This window comes from Chiloscyllium punctatum, chromosome 11, assembly GCF_047496795.1.
Source record: "Chiloscyllium punctatum isolate Juve2018m chromosome 11, sChiPun1.3, whole genome shotgun sequence".
NCBI classification, from domain to species: domain Eukaryota; kingdom Metazoa; phylum Chordata; class Chondrichthyes; order Orectolobiformes; family Hemiscylliidae; genus Chiloscyllium; species Chiloscyllium punctatum.
The window spans coordinates 84,616,313-84,637,981 of record NC_092749.1 but is presented as its reverse complement, the minus strand read 5'-3'; the positions used below and the strand labels follow the sequence as shown (position 1 = coordinate 84,637,981).

Below are 21,669 nucleotides of genomic sequence, written 5' to 3'. Positions count from 1 at the left end.
CATTGGTGAGACTACATCTCAATTTTTTGTTAGTTTTGGTCTCCTTTTTAAAGGAAGAATGTAACTGTGTTGGAGGCAGATTCAAGGAGGTTTACCAGACTGAAACCTGGGGTGAACGTGTTGCCTATTGTGGCTGGTTTGGACAGGCTGGGTTTGTTTCCACTGGAGTTTAGAGTGAGGGGTTACTTGATTGTCAAGACTGTTTGGAATCTTTTATGCTGCAACATTGATGTAGAAAGGATGTTTCCTCTTAGGGATAAGTCCAAAGCTAGGGGACACTGTTCAAAAATTAATGTAATCTTTTTTTTAGGACAGAGAGGAAATAATATTTTGAGGTGTGAGAGACTTTTATGGAGATGGAGTCATTGAATGTAAAGGTGGAGATGGATTCTTGTTGGCCAAAGAAATTGGAATGTAGAATTTGAAGCAAACAGGATCAGTCAAGGTGATATTGGATGACAGAGCAGGTTCAAGGAACCGAATGGTCTACTTTTCTTTCGTATGTTTTTGTGGTTGTGGAGTTTCCAGATGAAAAGTTGCAGGAACAGCTATTTTGGGGCAAATGTAGAGGATGCCATTTTAAATGCAGTGACTGTATTAAAGACAAACCTCCAACAGTTTGGCCATGACATCCCTAGTTGTATAAAACCGTGGAGCCATCGAAAATTGACAATGCAGAGGCCATTCCATTCATTATGTTTTCACCAGATGAATAAACTAGTCACCCATTCTAATCCAATTTCCAGTACCTAGTCTGTAGATTTGAAAGTTACAGCACTTCAGATGCAGATCCAGATCCAATACATCCTTTCATTTGTATTCACTAGTTCACCCAGTGAAGGAGAGTATCCCATATACCTCCCTTCCCGCCTTATTTACCTATCCTGACACCTCCAGGGAGCTGAGGGCATGCAGTCTAAGTTGTCTCACCTATTCTATTTTGAATGCTTTGAGGGTTTCTACCTCGACCAATCAAACTGGGTGACAATTTCTAGGTGTTTCTAATGTACTTTTTTTTGTTCTATCAATCCATCAATCATCTTAAATTTGTGACCCTTGAAAACTGACTTCTCTTCTGGAGATAGATACATGCCCACTCTATCCCAAGCCACCCGTTATTTTGTATGTCTTAATTGAGTCACTCCTTAGTCTTCCTGTTAGAAAGTAAAACATTCTAGCCTGTCCAGTATTTCAGAATAGTTGTAATTTAAGCCTGACAACATTATTGTAAATCTCCTGTACTGTTTCTAAATTAAGTCATTTCCCTTATACACTATACACACCACCAACTGTAGCATGACAAGTGTCTTGTATCGTACCACATTACATCCCTGCATGTGTTCAGTACTTTACCCAGTGAAGGAGATACGGTTAGCACTGCTGCCTCACAGCGCCAGAGACCTGGGTTCAATTCCCACCTCAGGCAACTGTCTGTGTGGAGTTTGCACAGTCTCCCCGTGTCTGCGTGGGTTTCCTCCGGGTGCTCCGGTTTCCTCCCACAGTCCAAAGATGTGCAGGTTAGGTGAATTGGCCATGCTAAATTACCCGTAGTGTTAGGTAAGGGGTAGATGTAGGGGTATGGGTGGGTTGCGCTTCGGTGGGTCGGTGTGGACTTGTTGGGCCGAAGGGCCTGTTTCCACACTGTAAGTAATCTTAAAAAAAAAAAGTGAGGACTGCAGATGCTGAAGATCAGAGTTGAGAGTGTGGCACTGGAAAAGCACAGTAGGTCAGGCAGCATCCAAAGGGTGGGAGAATCTATGTTTTGGGTGTAAGCCATTCCTGATGGGCTAATGCCTGAAACATCGATTCTCCTGCTTCTCGGATGCTGCCTGACTGGCTGTGCTTTTTAAAGTACTCCATATGCCGCCTTTACCATCTTATCTATCTGTCCTGCTGCCTCCAGGGACCTGAGGATGTGCAGTCCAAGTTGTCTCACGTCTGCTACCCCTTTCAACATCTTCCCTATATACTTTAGGTTGCAGTTTAAACTCTAGTTTTGATGTATATTTGTTCATTTGAGACTATAATGAAGCAACAGTCAAGGTAACTCAGGAAATTTTAAAGTTGTCAAGTAATATTTATCAAAGCAAGGCAGCAACTTTTAAGGGCTTAATACAGCTCTTGCTCTACAGTCTAACACTGTAAACACTAAGTCTCTGGTCTTTCTCCAACATCTCTAGGGTCCTTTTGCGTCTGACTAGACAGCAGGCTTTACAAACTTCAATCTCAAACTTGTTACATGTTTTGGTAATTGAAAGCTGGTCCTTATTAACTCTTTCCAAGCCATTACCCAGAGCAAGATAAATGTCATTATAACTTTCGAGGTTAACAGCCCCAGTGAGGGAACTTGTATTCTGTGATTTGCACCTGGCTGACCTCAGTCCAGTCACCAGATCATTGTATAATATTGTCCGTGATTGCTTAGGATAGTGACTTGCATGTTGCCATTTCTTTGAGATTGATAGCCTGAGTTCATTCTGTTTTTGCTTAGTTGGTAAGAGTCTTTCATTAAATCATCTTATTGTGAATTTTCATGTTTGAGAGGTCATTTTCAAGGTGATGGTTTCTCTTTCTGTTGAGAATGCCTCTAACAAGTTTCTTCATTTTTAAGACTGGCTACAATGGAAAAGTTGTTTATAAACTTAAAACAATATGTAACTAATAGAAATGATCGCAGATTACTAATATAAAAATTACCAAGTGGGTAGTATTTAAGTTTTATATAGTGTATAAAATATGCTTCCATTATGAAATGTGTAAAGGGTGAGGAAGTGTGATATCCTTGCACATTCGGACAGTGATTAAAAGTCTAAAGTACTATTTAGTTACTAACTTAAACATATTGTTTAAAAAGTCTAATACAGAGATTATGTTTAGCCAAATTGTTGCTTTTCTGAAACACTACATCAGCGTTTTTAATTTATGAAGTACAGTCGCTTTATTTTTTTTTTCCCTTTACCTCCCTTCCTATAATAAATCCCTCCTAGCTTTTCTTTATTGATTAAAACCATGGCTTTGAAAAGCATTTAACAAGTTGGGAGGATGTGAGCTCAATCAACCATGAAGGTTAAAAATTGCGCACAGTTGTGTGAAATCCCATGGTACATTATTAGGTTAATCAATGAATGTACTGTGATTAAAGTAAACTAAGCTAACGATGAAATAGAATCTCACTTTTAATCCTGCATCCTGTTTATTGTATAGTCCCTTGCATTGTTTGCCCGACCCAAGTGCATTACTTTTTACTTCTCCTGATTTGAATTCCATTAGCCATGTTTCCATCCACCCAACCAAGCCATTCATATTATCCTGTTGTCAACATTTACGATTGACTTTTCACTATAAACTACACTGCTAATGTTTGTCCTCTACAAACCTCCCAATCATATTTCCTCCATTAAAGTTTAAATCATTAATGTATGCCAAAGGCAGGAAGGACCCCAACCCAGAGTTGTCTGGAACACCATTAGAAGCTGCTTTCCATTTGCAAGAACACCTGCCAGTCATTACCTTTTTTGTTTTCAGTCACTGAGCTAATTTTGCTTACCACATTCCCCTGTGTCCTAGTAGCTTTAATTTTCCTGACCAGTCTACTATGTGGGATTTCATTAAATGCTTAGAAAAACATGTGTAGACCACATCTGCTGTACTGTCCTGATCAATCATCCTTGTTAATTCCGCAAAAAATTCAATCAAATTAGTAAGACATGTCCTTACCTTAACAAACCATGCTGACTATCCCTGATTAATCCATAACAATAATAAGTAACAGTTCATCGTATTTCTCCGTATCAATTCTCGTAATTTGCCCACTGCAAAGGTCAGACTGCCCCACCTATAATTATTTTGGCTTATTCCTTGCACTTTCTTGAGTAATTTTCTAGCATTCACAGACCTCTAGTGTGCTGGTACAATACCTATATCTAACGAGGATTGGAAGATGATCTTCAGAGCATATATTATTTTTCTCCTGGCTTTCTTTAACAGACTAGGATAAAATTTTATTTTTTTATTCATTCATGGAATAAGAGTATTGCAACCTAAGCCTATTGCCCTTCACTCATTACCTAGAAGACTAAGAGTCTGAAGTCACGTGTACGCTAGACCTGGTAAGGATGGCAGTTTTCTTTCCCTAAAGGATATTAATGAACTAGAGTGTTTTTTTTTAAAAAAGGCAGTTGTTATATAGTTACCATTAGGCCAGCTGCTTCCAGAATTTTATTGAATTCAGATTTTGCTGTCTGCCGTGCTGGGATTTATCTGGATCCAGATCACCAGCCCAGTGACATTACTAATGCACCAATGCATTACCGTTTTTACAATTCATCTGGTCCTGGCAATGTACTGACCTTCAAGTTTGTTTTCTTTGGAACAGAGGAGGTTGAGGAGAAATTTAATCCATGTGAATAAAATCATAAGGAGCATATAGTAGAGCGGATCAGAAAAGATGATGGTGAAATTGGATGAGTCAAACTCTGACATTTTTGCTTGCGTTAAAGTTGTTAATCATTGGTGGAATAGCAAATCTCATGCCTGTAAATAGTCAAAGCTTCAGGACTGATAACTCCATATTAGCCAAACCTGTCTAACTTTTTAATATGACTGCAACAATAATAAGCAGATTTTGACTACGAGAGTGAATTCATAAAGTGCTGGGAAAGCCATCATGGGATATTGTGATCTCGTTGTGAAAGCCTGTCAGTATGGCTAATTCTGAGAGAAAGCTAAAAGATTGCCAACCATGAATGGCATAAATAGATGCTGCCACTTGTAGTTGGAAAATCCAAGAAACATTGTTGCCTTGTGAATGTCATGACAGTAACCACTGAAGAGTCTAATGAATACTGTCTACCTGCCTGTTTCCTAAGCCAATGTTATAAAGGCCACAGAGTTTCTTCAGGATTTCACATTGCACCGTGAAAACTCTTGACGTATGTTTAGATATTGAAAACTTACTGGACTGAATCATGCTTGCATGGAAACAGCATCCTAAGCAGAAAACGATTGCAGGGTTTTCTGATTTAATTCTCCACCTGCTTCAATGTGTAGTCCTAGCCTTTTAACAGGTAAGACCATTGTTGGTGTGAACAAATTGAAGAAGGACATTTTCAGATTTACTTCCTTAATGATTTTTTTTTGACATTGACCATGTGTGTAGGCATAACCTGTTACACAAACACATTTACGTGGGATTGGGACCTCCTCTGATATCGTGACAATCTACTTGGTGTTCCGAGATTCAATGCATTGGGATTTACTGTGTTTCCCTTAGAAGAGATGAATGACAAAGGGCATTACTGAAAGTATTTGAGGTTGAACAGTAATCTTTTCATGTGGAGTGTGTTGGAGCTTGGAGCACATCACTAAGTGTTGGTTCTTCTCCAATTAAAAAAAAGTGTCAATATGCTGCTGTAATATACAGTAGGCTGACCAATAGCTGGAAAGTGAGATTAGACTGGATAATTCTTTGTAGCTGGCACAGACATCTTTGGCCTTATTTTAACTTTTATGGGTGGGTTTCTCAAACCAAATTAATGATTCACTCGCTCTTCCAGAGATTTAATTTCTTGTCTCTGTGGAGATAATATCTGAAAACCTTATGGAAACATGTGCTAGTTAGTAAATATGAAAAACTGGAATTGAGATTTTTGACAACTGGAAAGTGACAGCTAAATTAACGTAATTTACTTGTGCAATACATTCATCCAGTTTTCAATATCCAATGACTAAGAACTACAGTCAACATTTGTGTATGGAAATAATTTATTTGAACTCATCAGTTTCTTTTTGCATCATCTTGTAGGTGGCCTTATGTATTTAAATGAAGCTACGCTCCTGAACAATATCCGAGTGCGCTATAGCAAAGACAAAATATATGTGAGTAAACTAATTGAGACTCCATAAAGTTCTGCAAGTGATATGCATTCAGCAATGTGTACCACACAATAGGATGTTATGACAGACCAAATTGCAGACACTTCTGTAGAAATTGAATTAGGATGTATGAATCTTTGAGCTTGTACTGTCAGTCAGTTGGATTGTGGCAGATTTATATCTCAACTCGGCGTTCTTGTGTTTGTTCCATATCTCTCGATATATTTCATTAACAAAAATCTGAGATATCTCTGTCTTGAAAGTCACATTGACTCAGCAACATCAGCCAGTGGCGGAGATGAGGTGAGAGGAAACAGAGTTCCAGATTTTTCTACACTTAATGTGTATTTATAAACACTATATTAGTTCTAATACGCTGTCTTGCCAGCTTTGACCATGGTTATTTGTTTGCACTACCAATAAATGGGGTCGAGAGTGTCATGCTGGAAAAGCACAGCAGGTCAGGTAGCATCCGAGGAGCAGGAAAATCGATGTTTCAGGCAAAAGCCCTTTGTCACCAACAAATGGGTCAAAGGAAAGAGAACATTAACAACAAGCTTGAGCGATTACCCTTTTGGGGCGTTTTTTCTTCAAATGTATTTTTCTTTTTCCCACATTCTGTTATGATTTTTAATTCATTTATGGGATGTAGGCATTGCTAACCAGGCCAGCTTTTATTGTCTATGTCTAATTGCCTAGAAGGCAATGAAGAGTCAACCACATTGCTGTGGTCTGGAGTCACATGTGGACCAGACCAGGTATGGATGGCAAAGCTGGGAATTTGTGTTGCAGACTATTCGTCACCTGTCTACATGACATCCTCAGTGTTTGGGAGCCTCCTGTGAAGCGCTTCTGTGATCTTTCTTCCGGCATTTGTAGTGGTTTGAATCTGCTGCTTCTGGTTGTCAGTTCCAGCTGTCCGTTGCAGTGGTCGGTATATTGGTTCCAGGTCGATGTGCTTATTGATTGATTGAATCTGTGGATGAGTGCCATGCCTCTAGGAATTCCCTGGCTGTTCTCTATTTGGCTTGTCCTATAATAGTAGTGTTGTCCCAGTCGAATTCATGTTGCTTATCATCTGCGTGTGTGGCTACTAAGGATAGCTGGTCGTGTCGTTTCGTGGCTAGTTGTGTTCGTGGATGTGGATCGTTAGCTGTCTTCCTGTTTGTCCTATGTAGTGTTTTTGTACAGTCCTTGCATGGGATTTTGTACACTACATTGGTTTTGCTCATGCTGGGTATCGAGCCCTTTGTCCTGGTGAGTTGTTGTCTGAGCGTGGCTGTTGGTTTGTGTGATGTTATGAGTCCTAGTGGTCACAGTAGTCTAGCTGTCAGTTCGGAAATGCTCTTGATGTATGGTAGTGTGGCTAGTCCTTTGGGTTGTGGCATGTCCTCGTTCCATTGTCTTTCCCTTAAGCATCTGTTGATGAAATTGCGGTGGTATCCGTTTTTGGCAAATACATTGTATAGGTGTTCTTGTTCCTCTTTTTGCAGTTCTGGTGTGCTGCAGTGTGTTGTGGTCCTTTTGAACAGTGTCTTGATGCAACTTCTTTTGTGTGTGTTGGGGTGGTTGCTTTCAGAGTTCTGGACTTGGTCTGTGTGTGGCTTTCCTGTATATGTTTGTGGTGAATTCTCCGTTAGGTATTCTCAGTACCGTCGCGTTTAGGAATGGGAGTTGGTTGTCCTTCCTCTCTAGCGAATCGGAAATAGAGAACACACACCGGATCATCTATGCCACACTCTCAGGAATCCGATTCACTAGAGAGGAAGGACAACCAACTCCCATTCCTAGACGTGATGGTACGCACAGAATGCTGCCCTCCTGCTCACCTGCGTCCAGTGGAGCAAACCACATGCATCCTGGGTAACTGAGCACTTATAAAGGGTGGATAGTGATTAGCAGGCATCATTGCTATGATGCCCCTTGCATGTGCATGCATTCTAAGAGAAGAAGATCAAAATGGCATCTGTTATTGTTCTCATTCAATATCTGGTGCTCCCAGGTGCCCTCCCTTCCCAAATTCACTTCTGTTGCTAATTGTTGATTTTTTTTGTTGTTGTTATGAATCCAGGCCTGAACTTAACCCAAATTCTGAAGTATGAGCACACATGTAGGTCATGCACTGGCTTTCTAGAGTATTGTCAGATTGTGAAAGTGGACCACCTGGAAGAAAAAGTTGTTATGGAGGCTCACAGGCAGGGATTTGTTTTATTTTGGCCTGTCTCTGCCAGTTATCCCACCATGAATGGTATGCTGAGGGTGATATTGGCAGCCTGTCGCCTAGCTTGGCGACTGGTAGTTAGTGTGTTCATTGGGATGGAAGGGACTTCATTGTCTGAGGTTTGGGTCCTCTGGGGAGGGGAAGTGCAACTGGGTATGCTGAGGATACTGATGCTGTTAGGGGTCCCCATCTCCGATGGTTCTCAGCATCCCAATAGATTTCCACCTTTCTGTCCCAGTCTCTCTCGTGGTTCTGCTCTTTTTTGGCCCTGTAGCCCTGTAGATGCTCATTATCCCTTTTACTATCAATCTCCTGTTAGCATTTCAAGTGATCTACAGTATGAGTTTTACTCGATCCTGCAAATCACTACGTTTCTTGCTAGCTCGGCCATGTCGTTTTGGGCGGAGTCATGATCCCTGATCTCTCTCTGTTCCCCTTGATAGGTCTTTTCTCCCTGGGCATGAAACTGCCCCATGTGCTGCACATTCGCTTGGTTCCTCTGTTAGAGCTCTTGAATTTTGGCTGGCATTTGTTTCCTGTTTTTTTTTTTACACTCCTTAGCTCCTCTTTAAGATTTATATTCTAACCTCCCTGGATTTTGCTTGTTCCATATGACTGGCTATTGCTGTCGCCTCACTTAATTTGGGGGTATGCTCACCTAACTTTATGTGCCCCTTCCTAACAATTGCCCTCAGATACCAGACCCAAAACTAACTTAGTGCAAAATTCTGCCCACTTAGTCATTTCCTATTCAGACATTTCCTTAAGGTTTCTTCCCACTCTGAGCAGTATACCATTGTTCTGCTCTCCTCATGGATAACAGAATTCCATTACGATAAATGCAAGATGATGCACTTGGGCAGGACAGACAAGGCAAGGTAATACATGATGATGGTGTGGCCATAAAAGCATATGGTATACTTAACTTTATTAGTTGAGGCACAGATGGTGGTGGTGGTGGAGTAGTAGCATCTAGACTCTGCAGCCCAGGGCTCATCCATTCCACCTGCTTTTTGTTTTTCTCCTCCTGTGTTGTTCTTCCTCTTTTTTTTTAAGTTTGTTTTTTCGCAATTTGTTTTGGGGGGGAAAAAAAAGTCCTTAACCTGGAGTGGTGGGGACATTATTGGAGTGGCTGTGGACTGGAGCAGAGCATGCTCCAGGCCCAAGCAGAGTAGGATGGCCAGCATGCCCAGAGTAGGGGCTGGGGACCAGCGTGGGCATCAGTAGCTTGTGAACCTGGTCAGACCACTACATTGATCTATTGCAGGCCCTTCATAGAAAGGCTGTAATATTTATCTTTTTAATTTTATTTCTTTCTTTGCAAACTTCTATGAATAACTATTTGGTTACGTAACATTTTTTCCCCCTTTATTTCTCTGCTTCATATTTAAGATTTGTCCCGAAGTACTTTGTACCTAAGATGGCACTGTGTGTGACAACATTGTGAACGTTTCACTGTACTTCTGTACATGAGTACACCTGACAATAAATTTAATTCTTAATGCTGTAGAGTTTAAGGGCAGGGAGGTAATGCTGGAACTGTGTAACAAGGTTGGTTAGGCCACAGCTAGAGTAATGTGTGCAGTTCTGGAATCTACTGGAGAGGGTGCAGAGGAGATTTACCAGGATGTTGCTTGGGCTGGAGAGTGTCAGTTGAGAGATTTGGACAGACTAGGGTTGTTTTCCTCCGAGCAGAGGAGATTGAGAGGGGACATGATTGAGATTTATAGAATTATGAGGGACATAGGAAGCAAGTTTTCCCCTCTACGAAGGGATCATTGACCAGGGGGTGTAAATTCAAGGAGGTTGAGAGAAGATGATATGAGGAGAAACCATTTCATCCAGAAGGTGGTGGGTATCTAGAACTCACTGCTTGTAAGGGTGGTGGAGGCAGAAACACTCAAAACATTTAAGAGATGTTTAGTTGTACACTTACAATAGTCAGGCATACAAGGCTATGGGCCAACTGCTGGGAAATAAAAGTAATGGTTAGATGATATTTTCTTACCAGCATAGATGTGATGGGCCAAAGGGCCTTTTTGTGTGCAGTAGGTCTCGATGACTCTATGATAAAGATTTGTTTCTTAACGTTTTTTTTAAATTAACTCATTTCCATTTTCTTCGAAGGTCTAAGCCCTCTTCTAGTCTGTCAAATTTGGAATTAGAAATACTTTATCTGTGGCACCTCTTATTACCTCCTAATAGTTAATTACTCCCACACTTTAGAATTGATTTCCTTGAAATATATCGAAGTTGTTTCTTAGAAACTGAGCCATGCTAGCAGCTCTTTAAAAAAACACAGCACCAGATGAATGCAAAAACAGTCATACACTCTGAAGTTCAAGAGGATCCATGGTGTTAGAGGCAACATGTTGGCAAGGATAGAAGTTTGGCTGTCTGGCAGAAAGCAGAGAGTGGGAATAAAAAGTGGCAGCTGGTTACAAGTGGTATTCCACAAGGCTCAGTGTTGGGATTACAACTTTTCACTTTATACACTAATGATCTGGATGAAGGAACTGAGCACAGTCTGGCTACGTTTGCAGATGATACAGAGATAAGTAGAGGGACAGGTAGCATTGAAGAGGCGGGGAGGCTGCAGAAGGATTTAGATAGGTTAGGAGAGTGGCAGATGGAGTACAAATTAGGAAAGTGTGAATGTTCTTTGGTAGGAAGAATAGAGGCATGGACTATTTACTAAATAGGAAGAAAATTCACAAATATGAATTACAAAGCGAGTAGGGAGCTCTCATCCAGGATTCTCAAGGAAAATGTGCAGATTGAGTCAGTAGTTAGGAAGGCAAATACAATGATTGCATTTATTTGAAGAGGACTTGAATATAAAAGCAGGCATGTACTTCTGAGGCTCTATAAGGCTCTGGTCAGACCACATTTGGAGTGCTATGCGCAGGATGGGGCCCCATATCTTGGGAATTTTCTCTAGGATAGTCCCAGGAATGAAAAGCTTTGAGGACTCTAGGTATATACTCTATGGAGTTTAGAAGTTTAGTTGGGAGGGGGGTGGGGCGGTACCTGATTGTAACATCTGAATACCTGGGAAAAGTAGATGCTGGGAAGATGTTTCCATTGGTAGGAGAGACTAGGACCTGAGGGCATAGCCTTAGAGTAAAGGGAATGGAGATACTACTTCAGCCATAGAATGGTAGGTCTATGCATTTCATTGCCATAGAAGGCTATGGCCACCAGATCATTGAGTGTATTTAAGACTGAGATAGATAGGTTCTTGAGTATCAAGTGGCTCAAAGGTTCTGGAGAGAAAGGATGAGAATGGGGTTGAGAAACTTATTTGCTATGATTTGAATGGCAGAGCAGACTCGATGGGCTGAGTGGCCTAATTTCGGCTCCTATGTCTTATGGTCTAGCACTCAAGACAATTACAATAGACAATAACTAATGACAAAGTCAATGGCAAACACCTGAATGAATTAAAAAGAAAATGTTCCTCTGAGGTTTCTTTTCTTTGTCACTCATCCTTCACCACCCCCATCAACCCCAAACTTATTCTCCCTCTTGTCACTCAATGCAAGAAGTCAAAACAGGTATCCATCAGCTTGTTACGTGGACTAATCCAATAATGCCATGTCATTTCCAATTGTGGCCTGAGCTGCAGTTTCACTGTCTGTGTTCCATAAACTCTGTGTCTGTTATAGATACACATCTGTCCAACTCAGCCTTGAAAGTAGCCATTGATTCAGTCTCTGGGATGGAGAATTAAAGATTAACAGCAGTGAGAGAAATAAAAATACTCTTCATCTCCAACTTAGATGGAAAATTATTTCGAAAATGTCCCATCATTCTGGATTTCCCTGATCAGAGGTAACCCCATTGGCACCTGTCCTGTCAAGGACCTTTAGAATCTTGTTTCAATAAGATCCTCTCTCATTTTTCTTTCTTGTGATAAGTGTAGGCCTAACCTGCTTCTCCTGTCTTCATAAAATAACATTCTCATCCCATGAGTGAACTGAGTGAACCTTGTTCTGAACTACTTGGTGTAAGTATCAGCAGGTGATCAGGATTCAAGTCTCACCTGGTCCACAGGTGTGTCACAGCGTATTCGAACAACTTGATTAAAATGATCGATTCCCCCTTCAATAAGGAGCCAAACTTTGTACACAGTACTCCAGGTACAGTTTCACAAATGCCCTGTATGGCTGTAGCAAGTGCTCCCTACTCTAAACAGTATATCTTTAGCAATGCAGGCCAACTTTGCATTTTCATTGCATGATTGCATTCTGTACCTGCATGCTAACATTTTCTGAATCTTTTATGAGGATTCTTAAATAATTCTATACCACAGTGTTCTATAATCGCCCTACATTTTAAAAATACTGTGTTTTAAAATTTTTCTCACCCAAGTGGATAAATTCCGGTTTTCCTACATTATTGTTCATCTGTCAAAATTTTGTCTCACTCATTGAATCTATTTATACCCCTTTGCAGACGTTTTGAGACCATCCTCCCTGCCTTTCTACCTATCTTTGTCATCACCAGCCCTAACTGCAGTGGACTCAGGCCTTCACCCAAGTAATTAATATAGACTGTGTAAATAACTGAAGCCCAGCACCAATCCCTATGTCACTTCACTCAATTTTCCAACATGAAAATTACCCATTAATCCCTCATGCTATTACCCCCAAAGCCATTAGCTCTTCTTTATTTGGTAACTTTAATAGTAATAGCCATCAAAGACCCATAGGACACTTTCATTAGAGAAAGACCACTGGTGGTGAGTTTAACCTGAAGGCCACCAGGCAAGTTTGAGAAAGCAGGACCTTTATGATGGGCTCAGATGGTGTGGGAATTAAACCTATGCTGTTAGTATTACTCTGCATCGCAAGCCAGCTCTCTAACCAGCTGAGCTAGCTGACTCCTGAGGACTAAGTACCCTTGCACCTTAACTGGTGCCTTTATAACTTGATTAAACCTTGGGACTAAGGTACTAATAATTTGGCAATGGATATCAGGAATGAACAAGTGGCTAAGATATTTGGAGGAGAAGGGAGGTATGAGTCCTGAATGAAGAACAATGTCCATACTTCAGTAGTCAGCAGCTTTTCTGGGGGAGGTGAATAACTCCTGGAGACTCCCAGAGGACCTGGAAGTGCAGTAGGAGGGCACCTGCAACTCAACTGCAGTGAAAGACTTCAAATGGAACTGAACTGGGGCATGAGTGTTGTGGAGTGGTGAGAAACTTCAAATCCATAAAGATCCAGCTCTCCCATAAATCCCTAGGATTTCTCTGTTCTCTGGTTAGTTTTTCATACTGTCTAGAGAATGAGGGCAAGCCTATTGCTTAAACTTAACGCTGAAATAACCCATTCAATACGTTAAGCATGCTTTACCATTAAATGTGATTATTGCTGATTTTTGATCTCAACTCCTACATATTTCTAGATCCCTTCATTTAGATATTATCCTAAAATTTATTAATCCTTGTACTGAATAGTTTCAAAGACTGAGCATGTACTGCCATTTTGAATCGAGAATTACAAAGATTTGCAATATTTTGAGGAAATTTCTCCTCTTAAATAGCTGACCCCTTGTTCTGGATTCCTAGACAGGGGAATCATTCGTACAGCTTCCATTCTGTCAAACTACTTAAACTGTGTTTTATTGAGACGCCTCTTGTTCTAAATTCCAGGACAAAATAAGCTCACTCTACTCATTGACTCCTTGGATGAGGGAATTGTTCAATCTGTTGAACCAGTGATACATTCCTTCCATGGTTAATATATTGAGGAATGCTTTAAGCATCTAGGATGAAGTCCTGTGCACCTGGTAGGAGGACCGTTCAGAATCTTGGAGTAAGATGTATCATTCAGGTTCTCATCTTTGTAACAATGTGTATCATATTGGTATAGCTTGTACTTATGTTGAATAAAATTACAGCTTGTTTTCCTCGACCACATCAGATCTAGTGGATTCTACAGCTCCCTACTGTAAGGAGATGATGGCAGCTAACCTACTGCATGGTGAACATTAGCGCACACAGCTTCTCATAACATGGTGGTCAGTGGTGAGGATTGCCCATATAATAATAATTTGCTTTCCTAGATGTTGCCATGCTTGCGTGTTAACTATGTGATTAATCTACACTGGTCACTCTGAATATCTACATTTCCCAATATTTCACCATTTAAAAGTATTCTGCTTTTCCATTTTTCCTTCCAAAATGGAAATTCCACATTATCTCTCTACCCTGTTAGTACCGACTTGCTGCTTAAATCTTTTGTTAGCGTCTTTGCTCTCTGCATGACTCACTTTCCTATCTAAATTTGTAATATCAGCAGACTTGGATTAATTTGCACTCAGTCACCTTGTCTAGGCAATTGAGATAGTGTTAATTGCTGAGGCCCAAGTACTGACCCTTCTTCAGACCCCAACAGTTCTTGTTTGCTAACACAACTGAACGGATTACTCCTACTGCATGAGTCACTGGACTTGAAACGTTAACTATGCTTTCTTCCCATAGAGCTGCCGATTCTTTTAGAGTTTCTTCATCAATTTCTAGTTTTGTTGCTGGATATATTATCTAACTCTTTTTTTTTGAGCTCTAACACTGTCTAATGACCTCTTGAAATTATAGTTTCTGAAAACCCACCCATACAATATCTGATTTCCTCTTTTCCATCTTAGTGGATGCATCCTAAAAAAACTCATAACCAAATTATCAAACATTAGTTCCCTTTCATAAATGTATGCTGACTCTGCTGAATCAATTTGAGATTCTCCGACTACTCTCTTACCCTGACTAATGGGTCTCGCATTTTTCCCAATTTGGTGGATATTTTGCTGTATTCTCTCTCTCATTCTTTATTGAGTTGTGAAGATGTTAACTCTAATTTCAAAGTATCTGTTGAAGAAGTTTGGGAATTCTGAGGGTCAAAACCCAGTATCTGATTAAATAACTCTTGAATCCAAGGATGTAACCCATCAGGTTCAGGGGATTTTAACAAAAACAATCCAAAGTTCTGAAGAGTCACTGTACTCAAAACATTAACTCAGCTTTCTCTGCTTTCTCTGCACAGATGCTACCAGGCTTGCTGATTTTTCCAGCAATTTTGTTTTTGCCTTGAATTTGAAGGCCTGTTCATTTATCCTGTGCCTTTTTATTTTACTGATAATTTTCCTAAATTCAGGTGCCAGAACTGGGATCACTGTTTTCTTTACTGAATTTCACCTGCAAATGCTGCAACACAGGCCATCTTCAAAGCTGCTGAATGCTTTATATACAGTGTAACTAGCGAGCAGTTGTGTAGCATACTTTACTGGATGAGTAAAAGGCTCATTGTCCCTATAATTTATCTCGGTTACTTGAAATGCAGGCAGTGGCTGCTTTTACAATACACTCTCAAGAAATCTTTTATGGAGAGGAATTCATTAGGTTCCTTGTTTTGGTATAATGTTGCTTAATTAGGTCTCTTGAAATGACATGGAAGTCCCTTACCACCTACACTGCTGTAGAGCACAGGAAATCCGTAGTATTTGCAGATACTTCAACTCTTACACACAGCGCATCTTGTTTGGCCCCATGTATATTCAGTCTCTCAGTTCTTTCGTATGATGTTAATTCCTGTTTTCAGCCATTGGTGGGCAGCACTTAGACTGGACCATTTAACTGGACATGACAATTTAAATATGTATTTCTTTTTAAATATGTATTGATTGATAAAATATCATTTTGAAATTAAGCAAGCAAGTCACTAATGAATAACAAATCTATTCTTAGGAGTTGTGTGTGTTTCTCTTCAGTAGCAGAGAACTCCTATTCACATCTGGTTTTAAAATAGTGCTTCAATTTGTGTGTTACTTTGTGGCACAGTTTCAACATTTAAAATGTTTACTGTAAGTTTTAAGTTAAATGCAGCTGTGAAAAAGCTGTTCAATGTTTTAATTTATAGGAAGGGCAATGTTGGCAGCCGTGACGTTTTGGTTGATGCAAAATGTCTGGATTAACTTCCCCATAAACTCACTTAAGTGGGTTAAAGTGTGCTGGAGATGATTTAATTTTGGTTTAAAAAGATAACTTGTATTTTATGTGAAAAGAAGGTGGATGTTTGAAGCCAGCACATTCAGTGCTAGTTTCTTTTATTAACTCGTGCACTTCACCCAAGAAGATCTTTAGATCTGAAGAGGAACTGAGGGAAACAGATGGTTATTAGGGCTGCCCTTATCCAGGCAAGTGGGGAGTATTCCATTACACTCATTGTGCCTTGTAGAAATCAGACAGGCTTTGAAGAGATAGAAGTGAATTATACGCCACAAAATTCCTAGCCTCGACCCTGCCATTGTAGCTATGGTATTTATATGACTGTTTCAAGTCCATTTCAAGTTTCATGGTAACCTCCATGATGTTGTTAGCAGGGGAATCGGATGGTTAGATTTTCTTTTATAGGCAATGTTCATTGTTGGTTCTTGTGTGATGCAAAAGTCACCTGCCTCTTGTCAGCCCGAGTTTGATCTTGCCAGAATTGCTGTATTTGGGCATGGTCTGCTTCAGTATCTGAGGTGTCATGAATAGTGTTGAACATTGCAACGTTAACAGTGAATATCCCTATTTCCAAACTTAAGATGGGGGTGAGGTCATTGAAGCAGCTAAAGATGGTTAAGTCTAGGGCACTATCCAGAGCAGTTCTGAAGTTGAGATGAGTTGAGATCTCCAACAACCACAGCCATGTATGACAATTGGAGAGTATTTCTCCTGATTGCCAATGACTCCAGCTTTGTTAGGTTTCTTATTTGGTCAATGGCAGTCACACTCATTTCACCAATGGAGTTCAATGCTTTTGTCCATGTTTGGATCAAGCTGCTATGAGGCCAGGAAATGAGTGACCCTGGCAGAACCAAAACTGAGCATCAGTGTACAGGTTATTGCTGAGCAAGTGCTGCTGGATAGTATTTTTGACAATCCCTTCCACCACACTGATGACCCGCAGTAAGCTGACAGGATGTTTTTTGGCCAGGTAGTACTTGATCTACTTTTTGTGGACTGGCCACGATAGGTGATTTTCAACATTGTTGGATAGAAGCCAGTGTAATAATTGTACTGGAACAGCTTGGCTAGGGACATGGCTACTTCTGGAATTTTTTTTCAGTAAAATTGCTGGAGTGTTGGCAAGGTCTCTAGCCTTTGCTGAGTCCAGCATCTTCAGGTATCTGTTGATGTCATGTGAAATGCATCAATAGGCTGAAAACTGGCAACTGTTATGCGAGCAGCGTCAGGTGGGGCATGTTACAACTGTGATGGGAATAATGTACTGATTATCCAGCTCCATTGCGCAACAAAACACACTTTTTAGTGTACATTTGTTGCTTCATTTTCCAAAATGAATAACTGCTTCTATTTTGTACAACAATCAAAAATAAATGTCAAATTAAATTTCATGACGACCAATGCGTATAGTTGTCATGTGTGCTTATTTGTTAGTGATGCAACTTGCATGAACAAATGTCAGTCTAATTTGGCAGTCAAGCTTGACAAAGTACAGTTAACAGCCACATTGTCCTGACATCTGGCTCCTAAAATCTTGAGATGTCAGTTACTGACAGATGCACTAAACTACCAGTCCAGTCTGAGGTATTAAGGGATGTGTCCGTATATTGATGGTAAAGGTCTCTTTGGATGGAGGAGAGAATGCTTAACTATTTTGGAAGTGTCTCCGGCCACTTGGGTTTAATTACGGAGAAATACAAATAAAATAATAAAAGTTATCACTCTTGAATGCTATCCCAGCCATTCTGCTGCCTAAAATATTATGCTGAAATGATTTGCTGTGAATTTTCTACTTTAGTCCACCTTGGTTAGTGATCCCCCTTAAACGTACCAGTATCTTTGGTCATCACTATTAGCAGGCAGATTGAATTTTGTGCTGGGTTCCTATCTTGCTTTTGGAGTATATGCCACTTGGCACTTTTCTTTTAGTCCTCTTCCTGCTTGGATCGAATTTTAAACATATCTTGTTTAAAGTGTAAATTGATAATGAGGCAGTGAGTATGATAGGCCACCTGGAGCCTTGATGAGGGACAGGATCAGCCATGACCTCATTAACCAATGAGACTTAAGTGTTTAGAACAAAACAGGAATAATGGAGTCTGATCACTAACAGAAAAAGAATCCAAGAAGGGAAGGAAAGATTGAGAGAACAAAGATAGGAAAGTAAGAAAATATGATAAATTTGAAGTTCTTAAAAACTTCTAGCTATTTTTCATTTCTCAGATTGATACTAAATTGTTTAAAATACTCCTTTCTGGCCTGAGTGGTTTTAATATTACATGATCAACTAAATAAAGAGGATGCTCATGCTGTTACCTCATTTATATGGTGAAATGTCCAATTAATATGAAAATTGAGGAAAAAAGTTAAGAAAACGGGTTAAGGGAGAGATAACATTTGTGGAACTGAGCAGTGTGAATTGATGAACAGGTTCTGGAGGTTTACCTCACACAATCTATCCCTTCATTCCTTGATTTTACTGCTTGAGTTGCACACATTGCTAATAGCATGAAACGGATAAAAATTTGTAGCACAGGAGGAGGCTATTTGACCCATCATACATCTGCACCTGCCAGTAAACAGTCATTCTAGTCTCACTTCCCAGCTCCTGGTCTGAGGCCTTGGAGATGATGGCACCATAAGTGCATGTCCTAAGTATTTATGTAAATGTGAAAAGAAGTTTGTGTCTTGCAGAAAGAATAAACTAGACTCTTACCGTACTCTGAGTGAGAGAATTACAGCTAAATTTCCCATTCATCCTTCCACTAATCCTATTAAATATATGTCTGCAGTTATTGATCACACTATCAAAGGATTGGGTCTTTCCAATTCACACCCAGTGCATATTGCTAATATTCTGGTGTTCTGAAAAGACTTAGCTTATGAGGACTCCGAATAATTAGCATGTGCAGCCGCATAATAATATGGTAATTCACTGTGCAACACTAAAACATCTCTTCAGACCAAAAAGAAAGGTAATTTAAACAGTTCAGTATCATTCTGGCATATGATAATTCTTTTAGAAATTTCAACTAAATTTATGATTTTATTTCCAGCTTGTATCTCCTGGTTTTGTACCCTTTTAACCAATCTTTCTTTTTATATCTTTTAGATTCTCTTTCTGTAACCGCTCTGAAATGTCATGTTATAAAGACAGATTTTCTGTATTGCTGAACTACTGTGTTTCTAATGCTCTTTGTACAATATTTTACTTCAAACAATAGATTTGGAGTAAAATATTGTACAAAGCAGTTTGGAAGCACATTTTGTGTGAGATCTCTCTGTTGAATGATACTTAGAATTGAGCTTGTGACTTTGTCAACAAATGATGATGCTGAGGGCACCATTCCTATTTATCTTCCACGTGGGGGAGCTCTACAGAAAATTTCTCATACCTGGAGATCTTAAGCTAATATTACACTGTGGTAACAAATAGGAATGGCAGATATATGTTGAAAGACTTAAGTTGGAGATATCCCTTTTTGTAATATTGAGAGATTGGGATTCGACTAACTGACTTTATTGTATTCCTGGGAATTTTGAATCTCTTTCAAATGTCCAACTGGCATTTTGATGAAGGAAGACTTGCTAGATTCATTGAGTTCTGACAGTTAAAAATCAATGCTTGAGTGCTTTTTAATATAGTTCATGTGCCTTATTCTGTGTTACCTTTGCAGACTTATGTAGCTAACATTCTTATAGCAGTGAACCCGTACTTTGACATACCGAAATTGTACTCATCGGACTCCATTAAGAAGTACAAAGGAAAGTCCTTGGGCACTCTGCCACCACATGTCTATGCTATTGGTGAGTGATTTGATAATGCCTGGTCACACATTAGCATTGAAACTTATCGTTTGTGCAATATGCTAAGATAAGTTTTCTCCTTCAACATTTTATGCGATATGCTCAGAGTTTTGAAGAGTAATGGAGTATTACATAATGCAAAAAGATGCACTATGTTTGCAGTATAACATTATCTGGCCACCATATGTTAAATACTTTGAGATGAAGGAATGTGAAACCTTAGCTTTGTATCTGTCTCTGTAATTGAAAGATGATTTTGGGATTAACGCTGCTCTCATTCATTCTCTCTGTTTGCTCCTTTAATGATGCAGTTAAGGCCAGGAGGTTACAATACAATACAATACGATTCATGGCATGTGCTGGAGCCTCTCAATATATTATTACCTCCATAAAATATCAGCCCTTTAAAAATAATGAGTTAAATATTCTTGTACAGTGTTCGACATAGTGTATGGTCGGTCCAAACATAGCTGAATTACAAATCAGCTGTACCACAAAACAAGTCCGTTAGAGAACTAACTTCTTTGCAGCTGAAAGGGTTCAAGTTACATTCTATTTTGCCAAGAAATTCTTTTTGGTTAAGTCTTGAAAATGAGACTTTAAATCATGTTTCAGAAAATGGTTTATTATTCTTCATGAATTTCGCACAACTCAAATTTTTTTGTTTTATCTGATGGAAATAATTCATTGAAATGTGATATTCTTGCAGAAATTGGTAACCTTTTATGATGAGGTGATACTCATGTCTTTAACTCTGTTTAATCCCAACTCTTAGCTGATAAAGCTTACCGTGATATGAAGGTGCATAAACTAAGCCAGTCCATTATTGTATCAGGGGAATCGGGTGCTGGCAAAACAGAAAATACCAAGTTTGTTCTTCGGTATGTACAAATCTCTCATGCCATGCTCTCCCTTTCACCACGGAGCGCTCTTTTTTTTTTTGACACCCCCCTCTACCCCACCCCCTGCCATGCTTGTCCTCATCCACACTGCTGCCCACACTCAGTCTCATGGAGCATGTCCCCACCCCATCTCTATTTCTTGCAATGAATATCTCATTTGAGTTAGTTGTGGTACTGTATGTGGAGTTAGCAGAATATTTGCAGGAACTATCTGCCCCTTTTTCGGTTCCTGATGTTAACCCAGATATTGCAAGGAAGCACTTGATTACTTTATTCCTGGTTCCATTCTGCAGGTACTTGACAGAATCATATGGAACAGGCCAGGACATCGATGAAAGGATTGTAGAAGGTACACAATTCCTATGAAATGTCAACTTAAGTGCATGCAATCGAAAAGTAACAAAGACCCGCTTATTACCCTTTTAATGAAAAGCAAGGAGTAATGAGTTTGGAAGGTGATTAAAGTGCCTGGAGTGGATTGTTGTGTTTATTTATGCCAGCGATATCAACACTTTCCTGGGCAAAACCACCGACGCAAAAAGGGAAATTTTAAGTAATCCACCCAAAATTCCTGGAGATGTTTTAGTCTCCTCCAAAATTCCATATGCGTAATTCAGGCCCTGCTCACAAAACGGCTATCACCCAGAGGTTGAAATTGTACAGTTTGGACAGGAGGCTTGACTGAGGATGGCCATTAACAGGTTGCACTATCTTTCTGAGGTGCATGGGCAACAAAGGGAGAGCATGGGCAGAAGAAAAATAATTTACCGTGAAACTGACTCATGTACACCAATGAAAAAGATGTCAAAAATGGTTTGATTTTTTTCTTATCCCATCCTGGGCTGCATGGTCTT

At 39.8% G+C, this 21,669-nt stretch overlaps 1 protein-coding gene across 7 annotated transcripts in view; it reads left to right on the top strand.

Moving 5' to 3' along the window:
- The window catches only part of myo6a (myosin VIa), a 256,768-nt gene that overhangs the window by 123,608 nt on the left and 111,491 nt on the right, over positions 1 to 21,669 (top strand). For all 7 annotated transcript variants that reach the window (XM_072581151.1, XM_072581145.1, XM_072581147.1 and 4 more), the window contains 4 exons: positions 5,804 to 5,877; positions 19,784 to 19,913; positions 20,689 to 20,794; positions 21,109 to 21,164. In XM_072581151.1, coding sequence (XP_072437252.1) covers positions 5,804 to 5,877; positions 19,784 to 19,913; positions 20,689 to 20,794; positions 21,109 to 21,164 — 366 coding nt within the window. The remainder of the gene's footprint in view (positions 1 to 5,803; positions 5,878 to 19,783; positions 19,914 to 20,688; positions 20,795 to 21,108; positions 21,165 to 21,669) is intronic.